We start from the raw sequence: 26,794 nt of genomic DNA, 5'->3' as shown, positions 1-26,794 counted from the left end.
GGATGTGCTGAGGAAAAATGATTTCACTCTGTTGCAGCTACTGTACCTGCCAAGCAGCAGGCAGGCAGGAGCTTTGGTAAGCCTCAATACAAAGGAGGGTTTACATGTGCCTCTTACAGATGAATGCTTTGAGACTTAGCTTCATTCTAGTCCTACGCTCAAGGTCACAGGTGGTCAAAGCAAGGAGAACAGGCTAACTTGGGACCAGAGAAGCAAAGAGTGGACTAACAAGGGCAGGGTCACTTAGTAAGGCTGCAGGCAAATGAACACATTACCGCTGGAGAACTTGGGAATCTTAGTGCTCCCAAGGTGCTCCCAAGCTTACTCTGAACCCTGATCCCCAAACTAACCCTGCCCTGAGAAGGGTTATTCCAAAGAAGGAATGAGAAGGAAGTAAGCTATACAGGGGTAGGGTTTCCCCTGGCCGGAACACCACAAAAGCTTTCATGTTTATTATCTTTGAATAGAGGAAGCAGGCACTCAGAGAGGTTCACCAACTTGCCCAAGGTCACCCAGGAACCTGCAATGAGGCCAGGACTTGCACCATGCCTCCACAGAATGGGCAATGCTTTGGTTAGGGACAGCACATGTGGGCCATCACAGAGTAGGTGAGATCTCCCCAGCCCGCCTCTGTGCCCACTGCTCTGTGCGCCTGGCTGCCGGGCTTGCCCCGAGTTCCTGGTGGAGGCGGCAGCAGGCAGGCCAGAAGAGATCGCCCGACTGGGGGCTGTTGGGTTGGCGGAGCCCAGCTCAGCCAGGACGACGACGATGCTCTGCGCGCCCAGGTGAGCCAGGGCTGGGGTCCTGAGCCCGCAGCTCGCGTCTGCTCCTGGCGCCCGCCGGCCCCCAACGCGGGGGCCGGAGCCGGCACCCGAGGGGGCGGCGGGGAGGGCGCAGGCAGCGGCTAGGAGCGCAGTGGCGACGGCAGCGGCAGCGGCGGCAGAGGCGGCAGCAGCTCGGCTCCGCACTCCCTCGGGGTGGCCGCTCGGATCTGCCAGGGCGCCTCACTCCCTCGCCTCAGGCAGCGGGTAAGTGCTAGGTGCGCCCGGGATCAAGACCCCGAGAGCCCACGTGTGCTGATGGGGACGCCGAGGGGGCGGGGCGGCACCATGGGCTGGGGGCTTCGGGGCTCTGGACTCCGAGCCCTAGCTTTGCCGCAGGGATGGGCTGCGTGGCGGCGCATGGTGTAGGTGGACTGCTGGTTGTGTAGGACGCCTCCCCAGAGCGGGACCACTGCAGGTTTGTGGCTGTTGCTCTGCACTCCTGTAGGTAAGTACTTGTAAAACTGAATGTGTGTTCACTGACTAGGAGATTGTGTGTGTAAAGAGGAGAGAGAGAGAACGACAGACAGGCTGGGCTGTGCATCCATAGCTGTTTGTAACTAGATGCTGTGTGTACTCTATGGATGGTCCTGAACGTGTAACCACGAGTGTGCTGTGTGTATGTGTGTGAAAGAGAAACAAAATACGTGTGTCTTGAGCATATGTGTGTAAGTGGCACCGAGCGTATGGGCACGCTGCACGCTTTGCTGCATGAAGCTTTTCACAGTCACTTCCAGTACTAGCGACCATCCTGCAGCTGTCATTTACAGAATCCCCAAACCAATTTCAGAAGCTTTTCCTCTCAGCTTGCTACCCTGTGTGTGGCACTATGATGTTAGTGGCCTTTGGAGGAAGTGGCTGTTGATACAGGGAAGTGCTGCCTGGCAGAGGTGAAGTTATGGCATGAGCTCCTCTTCCTTAGAGTTCAATGTTAAGAGAGAAATCTTGTCTTGGTTTCCCACTGGTCCATGAAAATGAATGCAAATGTTCCTTAGGGTGCAGGTTTGGCATGGATCAAGGGTGGCTTTTAATGGAAGGACACTGATGTTTGCCTTCTCTGTCTTCATACTGCTGGAATGGACTCTCTGGGTCATAAAACTGCAGGTGACCCTGGCCTGTAGTAGTGATGTTTGCTTGATCCCCCAGTGAAACTTCAGCATAAATGACAGAGGGAGAAGTTGCTGTGTGCTGCTGGTGAGCACAGCTGGTGACAGAATAGGACACCAGTGATGAATGTGGTGCCCTAGAAACAAGGAAAACGTCAGAGAGGGGACAAGAACCCTAGAGTTCTGAGGAGCAGTGCACATCTAGGAAATACAAGAGTGCAGAAAAATAATAGTAAAAACCAAAGAGGCATTGCAGTATCCTCAAGTCATTTTTTAATCTTTTGTTTTCTTCACACATTCTAACCCTAAATGCTTCCTTATCTTTGGGAAATATCTTAATTGTAACTATATGGTAGAGTGACAATCATCATTTAAACTCTAGAACTACATGTAACACACTGAAGCTAGCAGGAGCTTCAAGGAGTGTTCATCCCAGCCTACATTGAGCAGATGGGGGTCCCAGGTACCCGAGGACAATAGTGTCCCAGTTATCTGAGTTTCCTTCCTGATGCTGTTCCTTCTGGCAGCCACAGCAGCCTTGTGGCCAACTAATTGAATGGGTTTTCTTCAACTCTCACATGCCTAGACCTCCCTAGTTCCCTTGAATCCCTCCTTTCCCTCCCCAACTTCACAGACTAAAGGACAACACCTGAAAATCAGCAGCAGCAGCCTGCTACACCACATTGCCTCCTGATTTTTCCATCTGTTGTTGAATACACCCCTCCGAGTCACCCAGGCTGGAAACCAGAGCAACCTTTAATATCTCCTTCTTGTTCATCAGTAGCTGCCACAGCTTAATCTATAGGCAAGTTTTGTCTGTGGTCCCTCAATACCTCTTGAATTTAAAATCCCCCTCTTTGGTCTCACGGCCACTTCCTTATTAGGGGAAACCTATGTTTAGGGATGTCCAGAGATACAGACTATAATTAAGGTATGGGGAAAAAATTCCAGGAAAAGAAATGAGTGAAAAGATCCTTGAGATTATCTAGGACTAAAAGTTAAATCTGTTCTTTGGAAGAATCTGGACCTTTTAATGATTGTAGCATAATGTGACCTAGATCAAGCCTTCTAGCCTTTCTAAGGCCCGGTTTCGTTTCTTCAACTGTGAAAAGTGATGAAAGATTTCAACTAGAACCTAGTCACTAGAGCTTTTGTTCGTTTGTTTGCTTGTTGTTTTTTTGTTACTGGAGATTTAACACCAGGGCACTTTACCACTGAGCCACATCCCCAGTCTTTTTTTATGTTTTATTTTGAGACAGGATTTCACTAAGTTGTGTAGGGCTTTGCTAAGTTGCTGAGGCTGGCTTTGAACTCTTGATCTTCATACCTGAGACTCCTAAGTGGCTGGGATTTCAGGCATGAGCCACCATGCCTGGCTACTAGATCATTTCTTAAGATCCTGTCAACTCTAAAATTCTCTGATTGTCATTGATATTTTTTCATTAGCAAGAATTTGCACCTAAGGCCATATGTTTACCTTCTGGTATTTACCCATCAAAAGAAATCAGTTTGTCTTTAGGGAAACTATGCAGATAAAGGATAAAAGAATGAAATGCACCATTGACTGAAGTTTGAGGTGAGGGTTAACCGAATACATCCAGATGGAGTTAGAGGAGTTTTAGAGACCACCCATTCTCACCTCCCAGGAAATGTCAGAGTCTTCCTCATGAAGATAACTTCACATTATGTTGTAATTCAGGATTGTAAAGCCTTGGTACCATTGACATTTGGGGCTAGGTAATTCTTTGATGTGAGGGACTGTCCTATGCATTGTAGGATGTTCAGCAACATCCTGGTACCTATTAGATACCAGTTACAACCCTTCATTTTGATAACAAAACATTTCCAGGCATTGCTACATGCCTGCATGGAGGGACAGAGCCCCCTATTCCAGATGAAAATCACTGTGATAAATCAAGCAAAGTCTCATAGCCTCCTGCAGAAGGATCTTACAACAAAAGAACTGCTGTGTTCTTCACTGCCTTTCCAGGCTTCCAACCTAGCCACCCTCACAAGGTTACCTCCATCTCTTCTAAGATTTTTAGTGCTTTGTTGCTATGCCTGGAAATGCTCAAGATGCTGCTGAAGGCTGAGAGGCATTTCAGAGGCAATATAATAATAATCTTAATAACTCACATTAATCCAGCCCTGATGCACACCAGGCACAGTTCTAAATGCTCTACATGGATGATCTCATTTAATCTTCATTAAGAATTCTGTGAGGGAGTTACCTCTGTTACTCTCATTTTACAAATATGGCGACTCAAACACAGGTAAAATAATGTACCCAAGTTCTCTCGGCTATTGAGTAAAGACCTGGGGTTGTGTTGTATGTTGTCTTACTCCAGAGTCCCTGCTCTGAACCTCCACACTGGCCCACCTTGTATGAAGGGGATTTTGGTGTTACAGGGTGGGAAAGATCTTCAGTATCCCCTAACCCAATTGTAGAACCAAGTCTGCCTTTTGGAAGGAGGCAGGGGGTTGCGACTTGTATTCAGTTGAAATTATGTGATTTCTCCCTTTTAAAAAATATGTTCTTCTCCTTCTTACCTAGAAATAGTTTGGGGGCACGTGTAGAACAAGATGGGTGGTGGTGGGGTTGGGAACCTGGAAAGGGGATTGCATGGGGGAAAGAAAAGATGTGAAGAGCACATAGCACATAAGACATTTCTTTTTCCATTCACTTTATCTCACTGTATATTTTTTAAAATATAATTTTAGTTGTAGATGGATACTCCTCTTATTTATTTATTTTTATGCAGCACTGAGAATTGAACCCAGTGTCTCATGCATGCTAGGCAATCGCTTTACTATGTTTTTATTAACACTCTGCTTATTGTTCTTAACCTGGCCTTTGATTCTTCCATTCTGAATGATGTTGACTTTTTCCTATTGGAGCAGTAGAAAAATGGCCAAATTTGGACACAGAAATATAAGTAAAATGTAAATAGCTATCAAGTAGGCTAATTGAGAGGGCTCACCTTAAATATAGTCAGAGTAGGTTGGCTACCTTAAAAATAACTAACAAGTTTGAAATTCCAAGGTAAGCATAAGGTTGACTATTTTCTTTGCCACCTTGTGTCATGAAATCTGTAGGTTTGGTAACTGCCAGTGAAGAAATTGTAGAGCTCGACTATCTATTTCTCATGGTTTGCTTAGGACAGTGGCTCCCAAACTTTGATAAGCAACAGAATAATTTGTAGAACCTATTAGAGCATAGATTGCTGGGCTTTACTCCAGAGTTTCTGATTTCCTGCATATGGTTTCGGGTCTGATAATTTACATTTATTTCTGTTTTTCCCTGCATTTTTTATTGGTGCATTGTAGTTATACACGATGATGGGATTTGTTGTCACATATTTGTACATGCACAAAATCTAACAAGATATAGTGGCCAATATCATTCCCCAGCACGTCCCCTTTTCTTTCCCATCTTCCACTCCTTAGTCCTTTTTCTCTAATGATCTCCTTTTATTTTCATGAGATCTGTTCCACCTTTCTTTTAGTGTTTCCTCTTTATCTTCAACATGTGAGGAAAAACATATGACCCTTGATTTTCTGAGTTTGACTTATTTCACTTAACATAATGGTCTCTAGTTCCATCTATTTTTCTGAAAATGATATAATTTCATTTTTCTTTATGGCTGAATAAAGCTCCATTGTGTATATAATATACTATATTTTCTTTATCCATTCATCATTGATGGACATCTAGGTTGGTTCCATGGTTTGGCTATTGTGAATTGTACTGCTATAAATGTGGGTATGCATGTATCACTGTAGTATAATGACTTTAATACTTTAGGATAAATATATGGTATAGCTGGGTCACATGGTGGTTCCATGCCTGGTCTTTTGAGGAACCTCCATACTGATTTCCATAATGGTTGTACTAATTTACAACACTGACCAGCTGTGTAAAAGTGTTCCTTTTTCTCCACATCCTCTCCCAGATTTGTTATTAGTTGTGTTCATGATGACTGTTATTTGGACTGGTGTGAGATGAAATCTCAGTGTGGTTTTGATTTGCATATCCCTTGTTGCTAGTGATATTTAATAATAATTTTTCCTATATTTGTTGGACATTTGTATTTCTTTTTTGAGAAATGTCTGTTTAATTCAGATTGGTTTGTTTGATTTTTCAGCAAAAAGTTTTTTGAGTTATTTATATATTTTCTATATATTAATCCTCTGTCAGAAGAGAAGCTAGCAAAGACTTTTCTCCCATTCTGTAGGTTCTCTCTTCACATTCCTAATTGTTTTCATTTGCAGAAGCTTTTTTTAATATTTATTTTTTAGTTGTAGTTGGACACAATACCTTTATTTATTTATATGTGGTGCTGAGGATCGAACCCAGGGCTTCCCATGTGCTAGGCGCGTGCTCTACCGCTGAGCCACAACCCCCCTCCAGCCCCCCACAGAAGTTTTTTTAATTTTTTGCCATCCCACTGATTAACTCTTGGCATTATTTCCTGAGCTGTATGGATCCTATTGAGAAAGTTGTTGCCTGTGCCTATATGTTGGAGTGTTGACCTTATGTTTCTTCTAGGAGGTGCCTAGTTTCTGGTCTAATTCCTAGGTCTTTGATCCATTGAGAATTTGCATTTCTAATAGGTTCCTAGGTGATACTGATACTGCTGGTCGGGGGACCACTATTTGAGAACTACTGGATAACTAACATAAAGCCCATATCTAGCCATCTTAGGTTTTAAATGAAAAGATATTTTACTTTTAAGATAATTAGAAATTTTGGCTAATTAGAATCCACAAATGGAGCAAGATTGAAAGTACAATGACTACTAGGTATGAACTTAGACCTCTCACTAAGCAGCTAAGTTTTGCCTCACATTTCAAACAGATCTTTGCTTTTTCTCAGCAATTGAACTTTTAGGTTGAGTTAATTCTCTACTGCCACCTAATTCAGATGACAAAATCTCCCATTATTCATGAAATAATCCAAATCAAAATTTCTTTAATATCTTGGTGTCTAGTGTCATAAAAATTTTGATGAGTCTCTGTAAGGATAAGAAAGGTATATTATCTAGCTAGCTAGCTTATTTTTTTTGTACAGTTGCTTTGTACTTCCCCTTTCAAATCCACATTAGCATGATAGAGACACCCAACAGAAATTTGAATTTGCATATTTGTGTGTAACTGATGAAAGTTTTAAAATCCCAATCAGAAAGTTAAAAACAAAAAATAAGCTTAAATCAACTCCTTTCTCTTTCTGAACTATCAGCATATCTTTGTGTTTTTGTTTCTGTTTTTGCAAGACCCTCACCCCCTCCACCCAAACAGGCTAACTCAGACAGATTTAAGGATTGTGAAGCTTCCATTCAATTTAAATTGTTTATCGAATATTTATCATATACTTTGGAGTTTTATATACTAGTCTTTGGGGATTTTTTTTTTTCTATCTAGCCTGAGTATTGTTTTTCTTGTTTACAAATAAGGAACTGAGGCCCATAAACTTTAAGGATGCTCTTGTATTAGTTAGAAGGCTTATTAGTCAATACAGGTTTTGGCTATACATGATGAAAACCAACTCTGACTTGTTTAAGCAAAAGTTGGACTTTGTTGGAAGGATAGTGGGGATTTTCTTATGAATTTAAGCAACCAGGCCCCAGGACAGCTGCGAAGGTCATAGCCAGAGAACTCAGCTCCAGGAGCACCTGACTTTCCCCAGTGCTGTCCTTAATGTGACTCACGCCCAAGATTCTGCGGCAATCAGTTCAAGACAGAGAATCTTATTGGCCCAATCTTTTATGACCATGAGGTCATAGCAAAAGCACAGTTGTCATGGGCTCAACCTTGCATTGTGGTTGATTTTCCCAATGTAGTAATCTAGTGGATGCTTGAATGAATGTCCCCTATGTCACACCAGTTTGGCAAAGACAGAATCTGAATTTGGTTTTGACTGCAAAGAAAGTGATTTTTCCTCCTAAAGGTATGTTTGATGAGGAAAACACATTAATATGACATGAATAAAGACAACCTACCTTTATTTTCAAGTTTCCAGCCCCTATGTCAGGCATACCCTGGGCTGTTGTACATGGCTTCTGGGTTCTGACGCATCTGGCTGCTCTCTACCTTGTTCTTTCTGTGTTGTGTGGCCTGACTTCTCATTCTGCCCATGCATGTCACATTTCCGGTTCACCTAACACTACTGTGACTCACAGGTTTAGAGACTGGAGAGACCCATCATTTGTCCCACCTTTTCCCTGTGTGATAATCATTGCTAACACATCCCAAGCACTTGCCATAAACACTGCCGAGCTCAATGGAGCTCATCTAACTTTTCTAATAACTCTGTTGTTGCCTATTTTGGATTTATTTTTCCAATATTTTGTTATGAAAATACACGGGTAAGTGAAAAATTCAAAGAATTATACAGTGAACACCTCTATACTCACCAGGTAGTTTTTATAATCAATATTTTGTGAAAGTTGCTTTATCATAGTTCTGTTTATTCATTCATCCATCAACCTGTTTGGGAGAGGGAGGATGATTTCAAAGTATGTCGCTGTTTCTTATTCTCTGGGGAAACTGAATGAGACAGGCGACATGACTTGCCCAAGGTCATTCATGAGGAAGAGTTGGAATTGGGATTGAACTCTTGCAGTCTGATTCCTCAAACCACCTTCTTAACCACTAAGCAGCTCTCTCAGCCCTGGAAGAAAAGAGGGAAAGATGAACTCAAGGCTAGGTAGTGCAGGATAATGACTGAGACTCAGGTCACTGGCCCTCTAGCTCCTGCAATTTCCATTACATTGAGCCACAGTAAATAGTCCACTTTCCAAGTCGAAGTAGTCTTTCCTCACTTCTCAAAGGTTTGGAACTTGACAACGTACTCTAGATGTCCAGAAAATCTGATTTTTGACACAGATGATTTCATAAAGTTAATATGCTTTTTTTTTCTTCTCAGCATTTTAAAATAATTTATGAAAATGGCAGACTGGGAAATTACCATTTTAGATAACTTTTTTTACAATGTTCAGAGGACTTTTCACATATGTTATCTTATCTGAACTTCATGAATAGCAGCAGATTTGCAAGACAGGTGGGCTGGATATCTTAACCACATTGAACAGCTGGAAACCTGAGTTTTTTAGACACAAAGGGAGAAACTCAAAGTTATGTGATGCAAAGAGTAAAGTTGGGCCTTGGTTAAAATGTTTCCTCTTTCAAGGGCCAGGAGACATGGAGGTTTTAAGGAACTACATAAATACAAGTTAATAAAAGCTGGAGGAATTGAGGTGGGGGATCCTTGATACCTTCATCCTTGGTCTGGGTTCTAGAGCCACTGTCTTGTGTGTCCTTGGCCAGCTTCTCTCTTCCATGTCTCAGTTTCTCCATTTGTGAAATTACCATATTCCCTTATAGTGTGATGTGAAGATAAAATGAAGTAATGCATTTAAAAGTTCTGTTTGATGCTTAGTGTCAGTTATAAAACGCATCATTACACCTTTCCTGCTTCTTTCTCAAGAGCCCTCTTTTCTGTGTTAAATGGGTCCCTCTAAAATCTATGGACATGATTTCATCTTTTTGCCCTGGGTCCCCCCCCCCCCCCCCNCCCCCCCCACCCCACCGTCCCCAGAACCTGTTGGGACGAGATTGTGAACCATAGCTTTTATGAAGTGACATTTTATTAGTCTGGGAAAGATGTGGATTTTGCTCAAGAATTTCCATCTAAGAAGCTGTAAATAGTCCATGTCCTTTGATATTGCACTGGTACGTTTCATTGGTTATAATAATCTGCATGTGAGAGCTAATGCAGAGAAATCTGTATAAACTATTTTCTAATCTAGGAGGTTCTGAAGAAGTAGAAGGGTGAGGACAGAGAGGTAAACATGCTGCAGAGACCTTTCTCTCAGCATGCACAGCAAATACTGAAATCTAGGCCCTTTGGACAATAAATCATTTAAACAGATACGAAAAAACAAAAACAAAAAACAAAGAGGATTTCAGAAGGATATGCTCACCTGGGCAGATCACACTCCATCCTTGCAGCCTCTCCCAGACTGACCCCCGCACCCATGAATCCTCTAGATGTTTGCTAAAATGCAGATTCCTGTATTTGAATCTGCAGTTTTGCAAGTGATTTTTAGGTAGATGATGTTTGAGAACCTCTGCTGTGAGCAGCATGATTTCTGCAAGGTTGGAACAATAATTTTAAGGACTTAATTTAGGTAGAATGCAAATTTTGGTTTGAACTGCTCTTAATTCCTGGCTTCTGAAGTCAGGTGTACATGACCCTTTATGCTTGTTTGGGCTCAGGCTTTGGGGCCTATCCTGCAGAGAAAAAGACTGATTCCTGAAAGGACATCCCACAGTAGGGGAGCTGGGTCCTCAGGTGCATGGTTGCCTTTGTGGAGAAGCAGAGTAGGAAATACTCATCCTCCAGCAACTGACAAACTAGAAACTTACCACCCATGATAACAGCTGACTAACATCATGCTGTGAACTCACTGGCACCTGTTTTAAAGCATTCATTTTCAGGATTTTTTTTTCCATCAGTCTCATGAGGTTGCTATTATATGTATTCATATTATATAGATGAGGCCCCCTGAATCTAAGGAAACTTAAGTAATGTGCCCACACTGGTGATGGAGAGAAAGAGGGCAGAGTCCGTGGTTGTGCTTAGAAGCAGGGATTGGCAAACTCTCCTTTTCTGTAGACTAAAAGCTAAGAACCATTTTCACATTTTTAAATTGTTGGAAAAATATCAAAACGAGACTATTTCATGACAAATGGAAATTTATATGAAATTCAAATTTCAATATCCATAAATAAAGATTTATTGGAATGCAGCCATGCCCCCTCATTTACATATCGTCTCTGGCTGTTTTCATACTACAGCAGCAGAGATGAATGATTGGGACAGTGACCCGATGCTCCATAAAGCCTCAAATATCTGGTAAACAACCATTTACAGAAAAACTAAATGTGCTGACCTCTGCTGTAAAACATACTGTGTGCTCAAAGTGTCCCCCAAATTTCAGTCCTTTGAGTATTACCCCTTTGTGATTCTCACCACCTTCTCATACCATATGGAGAATTATCTGCATAGCATTTTTCTTTAGATTAATTAATTTCCTTTAAATAAATTTATTTTGTAAAGAAACAAAAGTATAAGTAGAAAACAGTCCAATTGCAAAAAAAAAAAAATAGAAGACAACTGTAAAAACAAATGCAGCACACACAAAACCATGTATTAGACTCCAGGTGAATAAGTGGAAAAGGCGTGCACATGGTCCTGATTTTCAGTGGCAAGACTGCATTCATCTTGGAGGGCTACGCTCAGTCTTCTGGAATTCTCTTTGTGCACAGACACAATGGGTTGGAGGTGCCTTGGAATCCATGTCTCCCTATGAATCCATAACCAGTAAACTAAGGGTGTAGAAGTATCTCTACCCCAGTGCCTTTCCCTGGTGTTTGGTAAAATTCTGAGGCATATGCTTTACCCCACTTCTACGAATGTCTCTGTAGGATTGAACTTCCCTGGCTGAACCATTTCTCAGTGGTTGCCTCTCATTTTTTTTCTTATACCATTTCCCTACTTTTGCACATGCACCTGCCAAATTCAGCATGTGCTTTTAGTCCTTGCCTCAAGATTTGCCTTTTTTTGGGGAGCCCAGCTAAGACAACTGTGTTTCTTACCAAAGATTGTGAACCTGAAACCTGTTCTTTTTTCTTTTAAAAAAGAGATTAGCAAATAACAGGAAGATTTTCAGAAATAAGCTCACACCTATTTAAGTCCTTTTTATCAATATCAATAATGATGATTAAAATAGAAAATGAAAGAGAACATCATTTTGCTTTATAATCTGATATTACTTAATGTTCTGGCCACCTATTACCTAATGTCATATTCTTTCGTGGTTAAGAGAACCGTGCTTGGGGAATTGATGTTTTACCATGTTGGTTCTCAAAGAGTGGTCCCTGGTCCAGCAGCAGCAGTGACATCTGTAGACTCAGTAGCAACACGGATTCTCTATTCCAAACCTAATAAATTAGAATCTTGGTTGATGGGCCCAGCATTTTTGCTTTAATGAGTCTCCAGGTGATTCTTATGCATGCTTAAGCTTGAGAACCACAGCCTCTTTATTTAATTCTGCTCTCATTGCATTCTTGGATTTCTTAAGAATTCAGAATCACTCAAGACCTGCTCCCTCCCCTCAAACATGGCTGACTGATGGTTTTCTAGCTTCTGTTGGAGCCTCCTCTGAGGTGGATCCTTGTAGAGTCATACAGGACAATAATTGGAAAGCTCTGAGGATGAGAATGGTCTACTCATGGTGAGTCTCAAACTCCTCTCAAAGCTTCCTCTAATCTGTCCTTTAGATTAAATCAGGATTAATCTTGTCTTTAATTATGAAGTAAAGCTTTCATACCATGTCAGGACATCCATTTAACAAATGCTTGCTGATCTAGTACATGATTATTCTGTGAAAAAAAGGAACACAGTCCGTTGTCTGTTTCTTCATTGTATCTGTGGTCAAAAGGGTGACACACTAGACAAGCTGTCACCAAAGTTCATAACTAAATGTGCGTGTCTTTGTTCTTTCTTCATGAAATTCTTGAATTCATGCTTATAACTAGTTTCTTTCACTATCCTTGTTGCATTCTTTGATTGAAAAACCCTCTACCTTAAAAAAAAACTGATTTCTAGAAACACTGTATGTATATAGATACATGAAATGAAAGTTTATGTTCTTTTTAATTTTTTTTCTGTAATCCATTCTTTCTCACAAAAGTGTGGTTATATCTCTTAAATATTCTTCCACTGGGCACAGGCTCTTTTAAGCATCAGGATTTTTGTTTTCGTTTTTGACAAAGGCACTAAACTTCCCAACTGAGAAATGTTTATTTACCTAGAAGAATATTTTCCTTAGTTATTTTGAGAAACATTAAAAGGCATTTTGCATCCTGGTTGTGTATATGTGCATAGTAGTGCCTCAGATGGAATGGAATTGGCTTCTGTAAGGATTTAATTATGGTAATAGAATGACTAGAAGCTTTAGGATTACCTGGTTGACTTACTCCAAGTGGCATTTTGCTACTAGCCCTAAAAATATTCAGCTTGTGGAACACAGGCTCTTTTTTGTTGTTGTTAAAGGGGTTGTACCCATTTTAACCTGCAAATAGTAACTTAGATGTCTGTCTACCTATATCTGAACCATATACATAAATATAATATAATATAATATAATATAATATAATATAATATAATATAATATTTATAATATATATGGTTTGGAACACCAATTTACCACAGGGAAATCCTTTCAAAAAGCATCAATCAACTTATCGAGGTTCAAAAGTAATTACTAAGACAGCATCCTACAAACTCTAATTTTCTAGAGAATAAAGTTCAGGTGAATAGCCAAGAAGAGGAATTTTTCTTTCATTTAGTGAGAATTTGCATAGTTGCAATTTTTCAGATGACTTGATTTTTTTTTTTCCTATGGTGGAGGTAAAGAGAGTTTGGCGACTAGGAAATCCAATAAACGTGGGATTGATGAGACTGTGCTTAGGTTGTTCATTTGTGTGATCCTGCTGGGACTGTGTTTTGGTGCACATAGCTGGTGGTGAGGTGATGTGGCCAACAACAAGCATCTAAACAGTTAAATCTTACCAAATATTTGCTCTTATTTTTGTTCTAACTACCAGGTAGATGAATCGATTTGAGACGGCATAGGAATTTCTTTTAACTTTTGGGAAACACCAGTTAACTTTAAGTTTCTCCCAGTGTTCACCCTACCCAGTTCCCCTCTGTCCCTTTCCATCCTACATCTGGGGAAACTGAGACTGAGATTAGTGAATATATTTGCTTGAAGTTAAGTAGCACGGTCAGGCTGGGAACCCAGGTCCAGTGATTCCTCTGTCCAATGCTCCTTCCATTATGTCAGTCTCCCACCCTTGATTTGGCAGTTAAGATAAATAATGTTTTACTTATTCATGACGCTTATCCAAAGTAAAGGTGTTGGGCTATGCCCTTTGATGTAGAAATTTAACCCATGTAAGCATGTTCGATAAAGAAACGTGGTCAATTCAAGCAGAGTTATGCATGATATCTGTTCATGCAACCAAAACCAAACAAAATAAAGCACAGCAAAGCCAGCTGAGGTTATGATAGAGCTCCGGGTTGGCAGGTGTTGGCACTGTACCAAACTACATTGATCTCTCTTTCCAATAGGCAAGGACTATTTACAGGTGAGCACTGTGCTCTTACAACAGAGATGCAAATCCACACCTTCTGTTAACCATTAACCACTGTTCACAGCAATATTTCAGACTATTCTGAATCAAAAAAACAAGGGCAATGATTCGGTGCACTTACCTTTTGGGTTTGCTCTTTAGTTGTTCAAAACATGTAAGACAGAAACCTGAGGGATGGAATCAGCACTGAGTGGCCTTCACAAGATTGTTTCTTCTTCCTCCTCATGATTCCTTTAAGGAAAGATCTGACTCTGAATCTATTCATGAGGGAAAAGAAGCTCAAAGGAATTTGAAGATTTCTGAACTGCCATAGATTTACTTTTATGACAGATACGATGTTTAGGGTAGTCTAGTGGCTCAAGCCTGTCATGGTCCTGAGGAACAGTGAGTCGTTCATTCATTCTCACATGATAGAAGGGGCTGTTTGGCATCCTCATCCATCTCTTTTCCAGCTCTTTCTGGTTATGATGACATAGGACTGTTTCTCTGAAGGAGACTGGTATAGAAGATGTGGTTCTTGATCTCTTAGGTCAGGGGATAAGACACAACATGACTGTCATTAACACACACACACACCACAGCAAATCTTACTGAATTTCAAATGACACAACTTATCCCTGAGCATAGGAGATGTTCTTGGTTGTTTGTGATTTTCTTTACTTTGATAGTTAATTAAAGTTTGTTAAGTTGTTAAGAAGCCAGAAATATAAGGGGACAAGTTAAAGCACTGGTTTCTTCCACACCCATCACCCCTTGCATGCTTCCCCACAAGAGATGTTGCTGTAATCACAGATTTGATTAGTTCTCCCCAGCAAATGCGGCAGAAAATAGTGGACTATAATTGATTAATCAAATCAGGATAGGTACTAATCACCAATTCCTATTTTAATACCACTCCTTTTCCTCTGACAAGGTACATGCTGTCTCACTGGCTTGTTAAATAATAATTTTACATTTCAATGAGTAAAACATAGCAGTGTACATTGCAGTGAATACATGAGGTTTGTTATACATTGCTACATTTTTCCAATGCAGTTTCAATCAAATGAACTTTATCCAAATTTTAACAGGTTTTCTTACTTCTAGATTTTCTTCCTTCTGTATACCGACTCAATGTTGATTTTCTTGTATATTACTCTGCATTCTTTTAGCTGCAGTAATGGCTGGAAACCAACTTAGTGTGACTTGAGGTCTAGAGAAATATCTTGGCTCATATCACGGGGAAGCTCAAGTGTAGAACTGGAACTTAAGCCTCACATGGTATAATCAAGGCATTGACATTCTTCAGGTGGCAGCTTGGTTTTCCTTTGGGCCAAGTGTCATTCTCAGACAAGCTGTGCCATCATTGATGGGAACCAGAGCTTCAAACTGTTTCACAACATCAGGGGAACAAGAGACTCTTTCTAGCAAAATTCCAGGATTGACTTTCATTGCTCTAGCCAAGAAAGCTAATAACGGCTGTAACCAGGAATGGACTGTTCTGATTGGCCAGGCTGATGTGTTCATCAGCTGGGGTTAGATGGTGGTTAGGAGTTACCAAAAAGGAAAATTAATACATAATTTCAAGAGAAAGATAGAATAGATACTCAGCAGAACACTGTAGCAAATGTCCACTTTCCTCCAGAGCTCCCTTGTGCCTGTGGGAGGAAGTGTGATATGGTGACAAGAATTACTCAAGATAAAGTGTGAGCTTTGGAATTCACAGCCCTGGATCTAGTGGACTAGCTGTGTGACTTTAACAAGTCAGTTAACCTCTCTGACCCTATTTTCCTCATCTATAAACTAGAAATAAAGACTCAGAGGTTGGAAGAGGAGGAAAATGACAATGTCTGGCAAATACTACCACTTAGCAAAGAGCAACTAGTTTAAAATGGAATGGTCTTGGTTATTTTTTAATTATAATATTGTACTCTGAGTTGTTACATATTGCCTCCCAGTGGGAAAGTCATAACTCCCAAGCCTCTGTTTCCTCATGGGAAAAACTAACTCCTCAGTTGACTCAACAGAGTTTTATGACAAGAATACAGTATGCCTGTCATTTTTCTAGGCACTAAGGACATAACAGTGATCAAGACAATGTTCTGCACTTTCTTGAAGCATGTGTGTTAGTGAGGGAGACAGGTGAAAAATAACAAAGCAGTTGATTAGACACAATGTATGTTCTAGGATGAAATATTAGAACAAATGAAGAGAATAGAAAGATTTAGAAATGGGGGTCTGAGATTTCACTTGGTGGTGAAGAGAATGCCTTTCTCAGGAAGTGATAGCTGAACAGCATCCACAAAGAAGTGAGAGAGGGATCTTTGAGTAGCATTCCAGGGAGAGGAGACAGGTGAAAAGGTCCTGAGATAAGAGTCTGCTTGGTGGTCAAGGAAAGCAGCAACACCAGTGAGCTGGTGGGTAGTGAGGAGAGGAACATGACTGAGGCTCAGTTTGCAGAGGAGTTGGCCCAGATCTTGGGGGCTGGTGGGCTAGAATGACAAGTTTGGAGTGTGCAGAAGGCCACCGGAACCTTATGCTGAGAAGAAATGGTCTGACATCTTTTTAAAATACCAGTCTGGCTACTGAGGGGTGAAGGGATGATAGTGAGCAAGCAGGAGACCTGTGAGGAGATGTGGCAATATCCCAGGTACAAAAGATGGTGGCATGGACCAAGGTGTGTGGTTCTGGAGATGATGAGAAAGGTGGAATTAAGGAATCATTTTCAAGTGAGAGAGAATGTCCATGCTGATGGTTTGGTAGAAGGCCTTGAGGAAAAGATGTGTTTTCGTCCAAGTAACTAGATAAATGTAATAAATGGGAGCCATTGAGTCTTCAATGAATAGAGCATATTCCAAACCACGGATGTGATCACCTCAGGAATGATTTTAGAGAAGGAAAGAACCCGTATCACTTCAAGTCAGACCTTTGTACTTGTGTATTTCAAATAAAATGTTATTCTTAATTCAGAACACAAGATAGAAGTTATTTAGTCAGAATTTTTGCTACCATGACTAAAAGATATGACAAAGAACAATTAGAGGAGGAAAAGTTTATTTTGGTGCTCAGTTTCATAGGTCTCAATCTATAGATGGTGGGCTCCATTCTTCAGGACCTTAGGTGAGGCAGGACATCATGGTGGAAGAGTTTATGAAGGAAAGCAGCTCAAGACATCACACCAGGAAATAGGGGTGGGGGTGGAATAGGGGTGGGGTGGAGGGAGCACAAGAGAGCTCCCCTCACAGAAAAAAATACAAACCCAAGGGTGTGTCCTGACCCACCTCCTCCAGACACACCCTAGAGTTACCACTCAGCTAATCCCTATCAGGGGATTAATTCACTGATTAGATTAAGGCTCTCATAATGAAATCACTTCACCTCTAATCCTTGTATTTTCTCACACATGAGTTTCGGGGGACACCTCACATGTAAACCATAGCAGAAGTGGACATCAGTACTTTGTCTGAGTGGGGTGCCCAGAGTCCTAAAGGCTGAGCCTTTAACTCACCTGCCACAACTGCAGAAATGCCCAAAGGAGCTCATTTTAGTCTTAGAGACTCTTAAAAACAAACACTGAAAAACATGGAGCATCCCCTGTGTCCTTTCCAGCTCTATTACTTGGCTTTTTTCTTCCTGGCTGCTGACATCAAGGGTTTGTTCCTCCCTGGCCAAAGGATCTAATGGCTCAGGCTGAGGTTCATGGTTCTTTTATGTGGTAGATAAACAGATTTTGAGTTTCTTCTTGGTAATACTCAATTAGCAAACAAGTTGATAGAATTATAGCATATCAGAGCTGCAAGTAAACCCAGAGATTATCTCTTTCAATCTCTTCCATTTACTGGGAGGTGCAAGATGATGCTCAGAAGGAATAAAGGACCTGTTCAGGGTGACCCTGGAACACACAGCTGGGCTCTGCCTCTGCATTCTCTACATTCATAGAATGTCATAGAACAAATGCGATAGAAGATGTAACAATTCTTTTGGAAACAAAAACAATACAAAACACCCCCCCCCCCATAGTTCGTTAAGAGCACTCATTTTGTTGAGATTAGTGAGTGCTCACATAGTAAGGGGTGTAAGATTTCTTGAAGGTCTATGCCACAGGAAGTTTCAGTAATTTGAAAGTTAATTTTCCTCTAACTGGGATTTCTTGGTCTGTGTTTCCTGGATTCCTGGGTTCAGGGAACATGGGCTCCCTCTTCAGGGTGTATGTATGTGCATGCATGCATGTTGTTTTTCTGGGCAGAGAGTTCTCAGTAGTTTATTAAATTATCAAATAAATCTGTAATGACCTACCCTCAGAAAAAGAGCTATTTTTAAAAACAAACCCGAAAATCCTCACAAGAAACAAACTAACTGTAGTACATTTTAGGCAATAGTACATTTTAGGCAATGTACTGTCTTAATCATGATAATGTAATTACCTACCTTCACTAGCCAGTGTCCTTATGCAGATCATGGAAATAAGCTATGGTTCTAGAAAGAACAAAAAATAACAAATACAATAACCCTAGGTAAAAATAAGTGCCCTTAAGTTTTAATCAGCAGGAGATCAGAACAATATGAATAAACTGTTTGCAACACTCAGCTGTACTATACCTCAAGATGCCAACAGTTCTTTGTTATAGTACTATTTATTAAATATATCTATGAAGCAAAAATCTTAATAAATAGGAAGCAATGTTTTTTTTGGCATTTTTCCTTTATCAAAGACTTTCATTTTCCTCTGTTGCTTTCTCGTTTAATGTCTTTTTATTCCCCATTTCAGGACCCTGTGGGCACTGAAATCCAGCTCACTCATGCTTATTTCCTGTAATGGACAAACTTGATGCTGATGTGAGGTATGTTACATTTCTATATATATATTGTGCTGTAAATTGTGGACTTTTGTTCAAGAAAGTCTCTGAAAAAATCTGTTTCACTAGAGTTAAAAGCTAATGGAAGTAGATTTTCTTTGATGTTTTATACATAACCATAAGTATGGTGCTGATTGATTATTAGTGTTTTACTGCATAAATGATAAGTGTAACATGACTGTAAATGTTTTTAACTGCTTGTACTAAAAGTCTGCATATAGAGGTGCCATCTGAAAATAGATATTCATTTCTGTAAGAGGAAGAACAATGTATTTAATTTGGGGAAAGAATATCTATCTGTGTATTTAAATTTTAGATATTCACTATAGGTTCTAGTATGTCCACTTCTTTTTTCAAGCAAAGCATGAGTTTAGGTGATATGGTTATGTGACATCAGTTGGTTTCATGGTATAGTTACATAAAACTAAATGAATTTTGTTTCATTTTTTTCCTGTGATTTCCTTCAAACCTTGGAGATGAAATAATAGGGTAATTCTCAGGGAAGTATCTCTTAAAGATTTGCTCCATTTTATTTGGCATAACCAAATAGTGCAAAGAAAATTGTTTTCAGTAAGGCTTAAATGGCATGTCTTTTATAGGACTTTAGGCTGAAGATTATCTCTAGAAATCAGTAGCTGGAAGACATCCTAAAAAACACATTCCTTGTGAAATTCACAGAAGCCATTATATTTCACTTGAGACTTTTGGGAAAGTATGTTTCAGGTATAAACCAGGAGCCCTGTGCCTCTGGTGTAATGTAGTAGAAAGCTGTGACAAAAGGGAGCTGTCAAATATCTTGATAGAAACGCTAGTGTAATATGACTTGTGTTGGAAAGATGTACTATCATCCTACTAGGGAATTACCTGAGGGTGGAATGTGTCTCACAATGCTGTGTATAATCCCTGGCACATGGTGTGTATTTCATAAAGAGATGTTGATCAGCTCATCATTGATGTACTACTATACATTTCAAATAGGGTTGTGTTCTAGCACACCCACATATTTTTTTTTAAACTGTACATTTAGCATTACAACATTTTAAATTCTTCAAGAGAAAGCATTGTGGATTTCTTTATTTACCCAATATCCTAACTTGGTGCAGAGTTTTAGAACCTTAAAATAGACTTTTAAGCAAGTAGCATGTGTTTATTTTTTCTCTCAAAATTTGTGAAATGATTTGCACAGAGAAAAGCATGGTGGAATCCAGAGAATCTCAATTTTACTTTTGTTAATTCAAAGGCCATGATGAACAGTATCAATGGTAATACGTTATTAAATTATTTTAAGTTCCAGACACTGTATCAAACTGGATTAGTTGATTAAAAAGTACTTTTGAGGGGAATAATTCAGATATTACAATCCCTTACATTGCTAGCTTCTAAACATTTATTTATTATAACACTAGATTCTAATGGTAGACTACAATTTGGTTAAATGAGCCTTTCTCTTGGGATACTGGAATAATAGCGTGGGATACATGATGATATCACACCCCAGAATCTTGTCTCTGGACCATCCTCTCTGTCAGTTTTTTGACTGGATCCTGTCAGCATATGTTCATCTTCAACCACTCCTCCTCTCTACCCACAATATTACTAACAGGCAAATGTCACAGGCACTCCACTCATTTCTTCTTCAGAACAAACCTTGAGTGTCCATGGAGAAGGATGTGGTGGCTCACATTTACCAGATTGTGGTGCACGTATCAATAGAAACACACAGTGAGATTCAGTGGTACACCCATGACATTTTTATTTCAAAATTAAACACTTTTTTATCATGGAGAAAAATTCTATTTTATGATGTATAGGAGTAAAATAAAATTCTCTTTTAATGTACATTTATTTAAAATTTAAGTCAGTTTATTTTAAAAATGTGATTTAAAAATATTTGTTAATAAATGAATGTGGAAAAATCATAATGGCTCTAGGCAAATGACTTATCTAGAAGCTGATGTTGTAGGCTAAACTAGATAGAGTAAATTTCATCATTTCAAGAGCAGGAAAAATGCCTATGCAATAAAGTGAGAGTTGAAAAGCCCAGTTCCCCAGCACAGGAGAGGAGTCCTAATCCTTGCTCTGAAGACAGAGGAAACTAAATGAACAAAGGAGGGAGAAGTTTGGAGAAGAAGGAAAATTCAGAGGAGAGTCTGGGCTGTGCTTGGCAAGGGGCAAAACAACCAATGGCATAGTGAATATAAGGGACTTTGAGAGTAGTTAGGGAATATATATATATATTTAAGAATGTGTACACACCTCTCCCAGAACCCAGTCCTTCAGCAAAATTTTCTATCCTGACGGTGAATTGGGTGTTACATGTTTACCATGCTGAATGTTCGAGGGCATTGTAAGCTATAAAGTTGACTTATATTATCCCATTTGATTTTTAAAACACTCTTGTGAAGCACATAGCATTATTATATTGCCACAGTGTGTGGCAACCCAGACAGGCTCTAAAACAGGGACACTCCAATTTTTCTCAGGTATCAAGGGGTCGAGAAGTCCTGGTGGACATTTAGATCTAAAGAAAATGTCTTTCTTTTATGAATTGTGTCAGGCCATACTGACCAGTCCATTTTTTTTTTTGTTTTGTTTTGTTTTGTTTTTTGGCTTAATTTAATTGAGTTTGCTTATTCAGCTAGATCCTTGCTATTATGTCTCTGTCAGCTTCATGATAGAAGCATCAGAAACTGACTCTAACATAATCAAAGTTAAGTATGAGAAGGGGAGCCACCATGTACCGGCTCAGATGATTAAGGTGAACAATGTTGGAGGACCATGTTTAGAAATAAACAAGGACTGAATGTTTTCTCTGATGAGCAGATGCTGATCCATTGTGGGGTGGGCGGATAGGAAAGAATGAAGGAACTTTGGTTTGTGTAGAGGAGAGTGAGGGGAGGGGTGGGGTTGTGGGGATGGGAAGGACGGTAGAAAGAGACAGATATTATTACCCTAGGTACATGATTACACTACTGGAGTAACTCTGAACCATGTACAGCCAGAGGACTGAGAAATTGTGCTGCATTTGTGTACTATATGTCAAAATGCGTTCTACTATAAAATGAATAAATTAATTAATTAAAAAAGAAAGAAAGAAACAAGGACTTTGGGAGTTCCTGGAGACCTACGAAGCAGAGTAGTGGCCAAGTTCAGGAAGAAGCAGTCAGTCAGATAAACACTTTTATCATTTATTTAAAATGTATTCATTAAATACTGAACGATGTGCCAAGACTAGTCATATAAGTTTCTGCTCTTCAGATTCTCACATCTAGCTAGAAGACAATCACCCAAGCAGAGATCTAATTCAATGATGGAAGCGCCTCCCTAGTGAGATGTGCAATGAGCTGTGTTTTTTGAGAGCTAAGAGTAACACAAAGAAATACTTGGTTTTAGAAATAAAAGACAATATAAGTATTTTCCTCCTGAGGGCCTCCATTGTAGGAGAGCCTGGATATCTGATGGCCTGACTCAGGATGAACATGAGTCAGGCCCTAGCTGGAGAGGTAAGTTCCTGACCAGTCCCATTCTTTGATAAATAGTGTCTCACAAGCTTAGCAGTTAGTAAGCAACTCTTAGACAATCTGACTCCCACCTGATCATTTTATCAGTCTGTTTGCTCCTTGCTGGGGCTTCAGAGGAGACAGCTGCATTTCTTTTTGAAAGGTTGAAGAAAGGAAAAGGGAAACCATGGCTTTGGTGATTTCTGCAGTTACTACTTTTTGTAGAACTCTTTATTGGCTTGAACTTGGGGAATAAGCTTGCTGCTGCCTCTCCCGTCCCCTGTGCTATCCCTAAGCCTGCGAAGCCACTTTGTATCGTAGTTCTAAAATCTTTCCTAACCTCAGAGATAGTTCACACTCTCTGTTTGTTTAGTTACCAGACTCTTCCACTGACATGTGATCCCCAAAGCATTCCAGGTTCTGTCCTTTTCTTCTTACCATTTATTATAACTATTTTCTAAGATTTCTTTAAATAGGGAGCCTACATCCTGGGAACAAATTTTTACTCCTCACACTTCAGATAGAGCCCTAATATCCAGAGTATACAAAGAACTCAAAAAATTAGACAATAAGATAACAAATAACCCAATCAACAAATGGGCCAAGGACCTGAACAGACACTTCTCAGAGGAGGACATACAATCAATCAACAAGTACATGAAAAAATGCTCACCATCTCTAGCAGTCAGAGAAATGCAAATCAAAACCACCCTAAGATACCATCTCACTCCAGTAAGATTGGCAGCCATTATGAAGTCAAACAACAACAAGTGCTGGCGAGGATGTGGGGAAAAGGGTACACTTGTACATTGCTGGTGGGACTGCAAATTGGTGCAGCCAATTTGGAAAGCAGTATGGAGATTCATTGGAAAGCTGGGAATGGAACCACCATTTGACCCAGCTATTCACCTTCTTGGACTATTCCCTAAAGACCTTAAAAGAGTGTACTATAGGGATACTGCTACAACGATGTTCATAGCAGCACAATTCACAATAGTTAGACTGTGGAACCAACCTAGATGCCCTTCAATAGATGAATTGATAAAAAAAAATGTGGCATTTATACACAATGGAGTACTACTCAGCACTAAAAAATGACAAAATCATGGCATTTGCAGGGAAATGGATGGCACTAGAGCAGATTATGCTAAGTGAAGCTAGCCAATCCCTAAAAAACAAATGCCAAATGTCATCTTTGATATAAGGAGAGCAACTAAGAACAGAGCAGGGAGGAAGAGCATGGGAAGAAGATCACCATTAAACAGGGACAAGAGATGGGAGGGAAAGGGAGAGAGAAGGGAAATTGCATGGTAAAGGAAGGAGACCCTCATTGTTATACAAAATTACATATAAGAGGAAGTGAGGGGAAAAGGAAAAAAAAATCAAGAGAGAGAAATGAATTACAGTAGATGGGGTAGAGAGAGAAGATGGGAGGGGAGGGGAGGGGAAGGGAGGGGGGATAGTAGAGGATAGGAAGGGCAGCAGAATGCAACATACACTAGTATGGCAGTATGTAAAAAAGTGGATGTGTAACCGATGTGAATCTGCAATTTGTATACGGGGTAAAAATGGGAGTTTATAATCCGCGTGAATCAAATGTATGAAATATGATATGTCAAGAGCTTTGTAATGTTTTGAACAACTAATAATAAAAAAAATTTTAAAAAAGCAAATTTTCAAATGGCAAAAATAAAAAAAAATAAGATTTTTTCCCCCATCAGTTTCTAGTTCTATAAAGTACAGATTTCAGGCAAGATGTGAACAGTGGGATCAAAGTCCATGCCAAGGACTTTACATTTTGAAGGTTCTCAAGATAATTCTCCCAGACTTTGAGTGAAGAAAGTTTTATTTTTTTATCTTGATTATTTTTTATTTTTAAATTTCTTCTAATTAGGCATACATAACAATAGAATGCATTTTGACACATTGTACACAAATGGAGCACAACTTCTCATTCCTTGGCTGTACATGGTGCAGAGTCACACTGGTAGATAGTGTATATAGGGTATATATATATAGGGTATGTATATAGGGCAATAATGCTGTCTCATTCCACTGTCCTTCTCATCCCACACCCTCTCCCCTCTCCTTACTCCCCTCTGCTCAATCTAAAGTTTCTTTATTTTTCCCTACCCACTCCCACCCCAATATGGGTCAGCATCCACTTACCAGAGAAGACATTCCGTCTTTGTTTTTTGGGGGATTGGCTTATTTTGCTTAGGGTGATATTCTCCAGCTCCACCCATTTACCTGCAAATGCCATGATTTCATTTTTCTCTAAAACTAAGTAGTATTTCATTGTGTTTATATACCACAGTTTCTTTATCCATTCATCTATTGAGGGGCATCTAGGTTGGTTCCATAGTTTAGCTATTGTGAATTGAACTGCTATAAACATTGATGTGGCTGAGTCACTGTAGTATGCTGATTTTAAGTCCTTTAAGTCCTGGATATAAACCGAGGAGTGGGATAGCTGGTTCAATACTTAATATGTTCCATTCCATTGATTCTTTTGGACTGGAACTTCCTCCTACCCTTGACTTGCTGCTTGCCCTCTGGTCTCTCTGGACTTTCCTACTTTGCTTCCCTGGGGTCTCTGGGGCTTCTTCCTTCTTTAGTTAGAATACCCTTATTATTTATATTTTGTTTTTTTTTCTACAAAAAAATCTGTAATTTTAATTAATGTTTCTCATTCAAAACCGAAAAAAGCATATTATATGAACTATGAATCATATAAATGGTAGTGCTTTCCTCCCTGAGCTAGGGTTCTAGGAAACTGAGAGCTAAAGTTATAGTCACACTAGTGAGGATAGATGACCTCTGGGTAGGTACTGTGGCTCTTACATGCCTCTATTTTATTGAATCAACTCTTTTTGTCTCTTTGTCTTGCTTCTTTTGATTTCTTGATAATATCTTATATTGTTCATCTTTGCAAACTGCTGTAAATAAGGAAGGAAAGAAAGAAGGAAGAAAAAATGGGGGGCGGGGGGCAGGAAGGAGGAACAAAGGAACCCAAGAAGGAACCATTTTTTTCCAGGGAGTGAATATTTCTTTATTCTTCTTTTGGTGAGGTTTGATGCCAGGTACCAGGAGGTCACTAAATTTTCTTGAAGAGAATATCAGAATGGCAAGCTTTCATATACAACACAGAAAATATGAATAAATTCCAAATGTCCAATACTTAAAACATAAAACATATAATTTGAATATAAAAGCATTTTTTGTGATAACATTAGTAAAATCATAACAAAGGTGAGTGACTGACTTCTGATTAATTACTCAGTTGCCTTAATTCTTTCACGGCACTAAGTTGCAATTCATTATTTCAAATTAAGAAATTACATTAACTAGGCATCATTATGACTACAAGAATCTATTGACATGTCCAATTTTAGAAAAGAGAAAAAGAGTAGTTTTTTAAATAAGGGAGGTGGTTTTTGATTTGATTATGAATATTGTTGACAATACATAGCATGCTTCACAAAAGTCTGAGGATGAAGTTGGAATTTGTAACGCTTAGCATTCCAAAGCCCTGAAATTATTCATAGAACTTGAAATTGGTGTGTGCAAGTTGTCTGCCCTAAAGATTGATTAATATGGAACTGATTTGGCACCAGAATTAATTCAGGTTTATAACCTGGCAATTGGAATTGTGAACAGGTGCAACTTAAAGGCAGTGGTATGTTTTGCAGGAAGTCTCTCTTCAGGCTCTGAAATGATAACATGTATTAGCATATAAGGAGAAAGTGAGTGGGTACCACTTAAAACGGGTTATTTTTATGTTGCTTTAGAAATGTAAATGAGAATAATACACAACTTTATTGCTTGAATGACAAAATGATGATTATGCAGTTAAGTTCTTTGATTAGATCAGGAGCATAATGACTATGAGCTGAGATTCACCCTGAGCTGAAAACCTCTATGTTTTATGGGATCCCGGGGACTTCAGGCTAGAGATGTCACAGATTGCCAGAGGGATGATGACACATTTGTATTTCTACAGCCATGTGAAAAACGTGTTGGTGGCACAATTAAACTAGCAGTCTTCTACACACATCAGACACTATCCACCTTCCTAAGTGCTGTTAATCACAACTTCAGCCCACATCACCATGGGTGCTGGGAGAGGGTAGTTAATGAAACATAAGATGAGTGCAAGTCTTGCTTTTCTATTCACTGGCCATATGACTTTGATGAATTTATTTAATCTTGAAACTTGAGTTTTTAGCATCTGACAATGAGATTTTTGTGAGGATTATAAGTTAGGAAGGTAAAATCTTTAACATCTTGAATATCATCTGCATAGAAAA

The 26,794-nt window shown here is 39.6% G+C and overlaps 1 protein-coding gene across 3 annotated transcripts in view; it reads left to right on the top strand.

Annotated features, from left to right (window-relative positions):
• Positions 1 to 528: 528 nt before the first annotated feature.
• Htr4 (5-hydroxytryptamine receptor 4) overlaps positions 529 to 26,794 on the top strand; it is a 178,670-nt gene continuing 152,404 nt past the window's right edge. For 2 of the 3 annotated variants that reach the window (XM_015477663.2, XM_048811761.1), the window contains exons 1-2: positions 798 to 1,028; positions 18,897 to 18,969. In XM_015477663.2, coding sequence (XP_015333149.1) covers positions 18,944 to 18,969 — 26 coding nt within the window. In that variant the 5' untranslated portion in view covers positions 798 to 1,028; positions 18,897 to 18,943. The other variant, XM_048811762.1, reaches the window with a different exon arrangement.

This window comes from Marmota marmota, unplaced genomic scaffold (assembly GCF_001458135.2).
Source record: "Marmota marmota marmota unplaced genomic scaffold, marMar, whole genome shotgun sequence".
NCBI classification, from domain to species: Eukaryota; Metazoa; Chordata; class Mammalia; order Rodentia; family Sciuridae; genus Marmota; species Marmota marmota.
The sequence above is the reverse complement of the archived record's forward strand: the minus strand, read 5'-3'. Positions and strand labels throughout refer to the sequence as shown.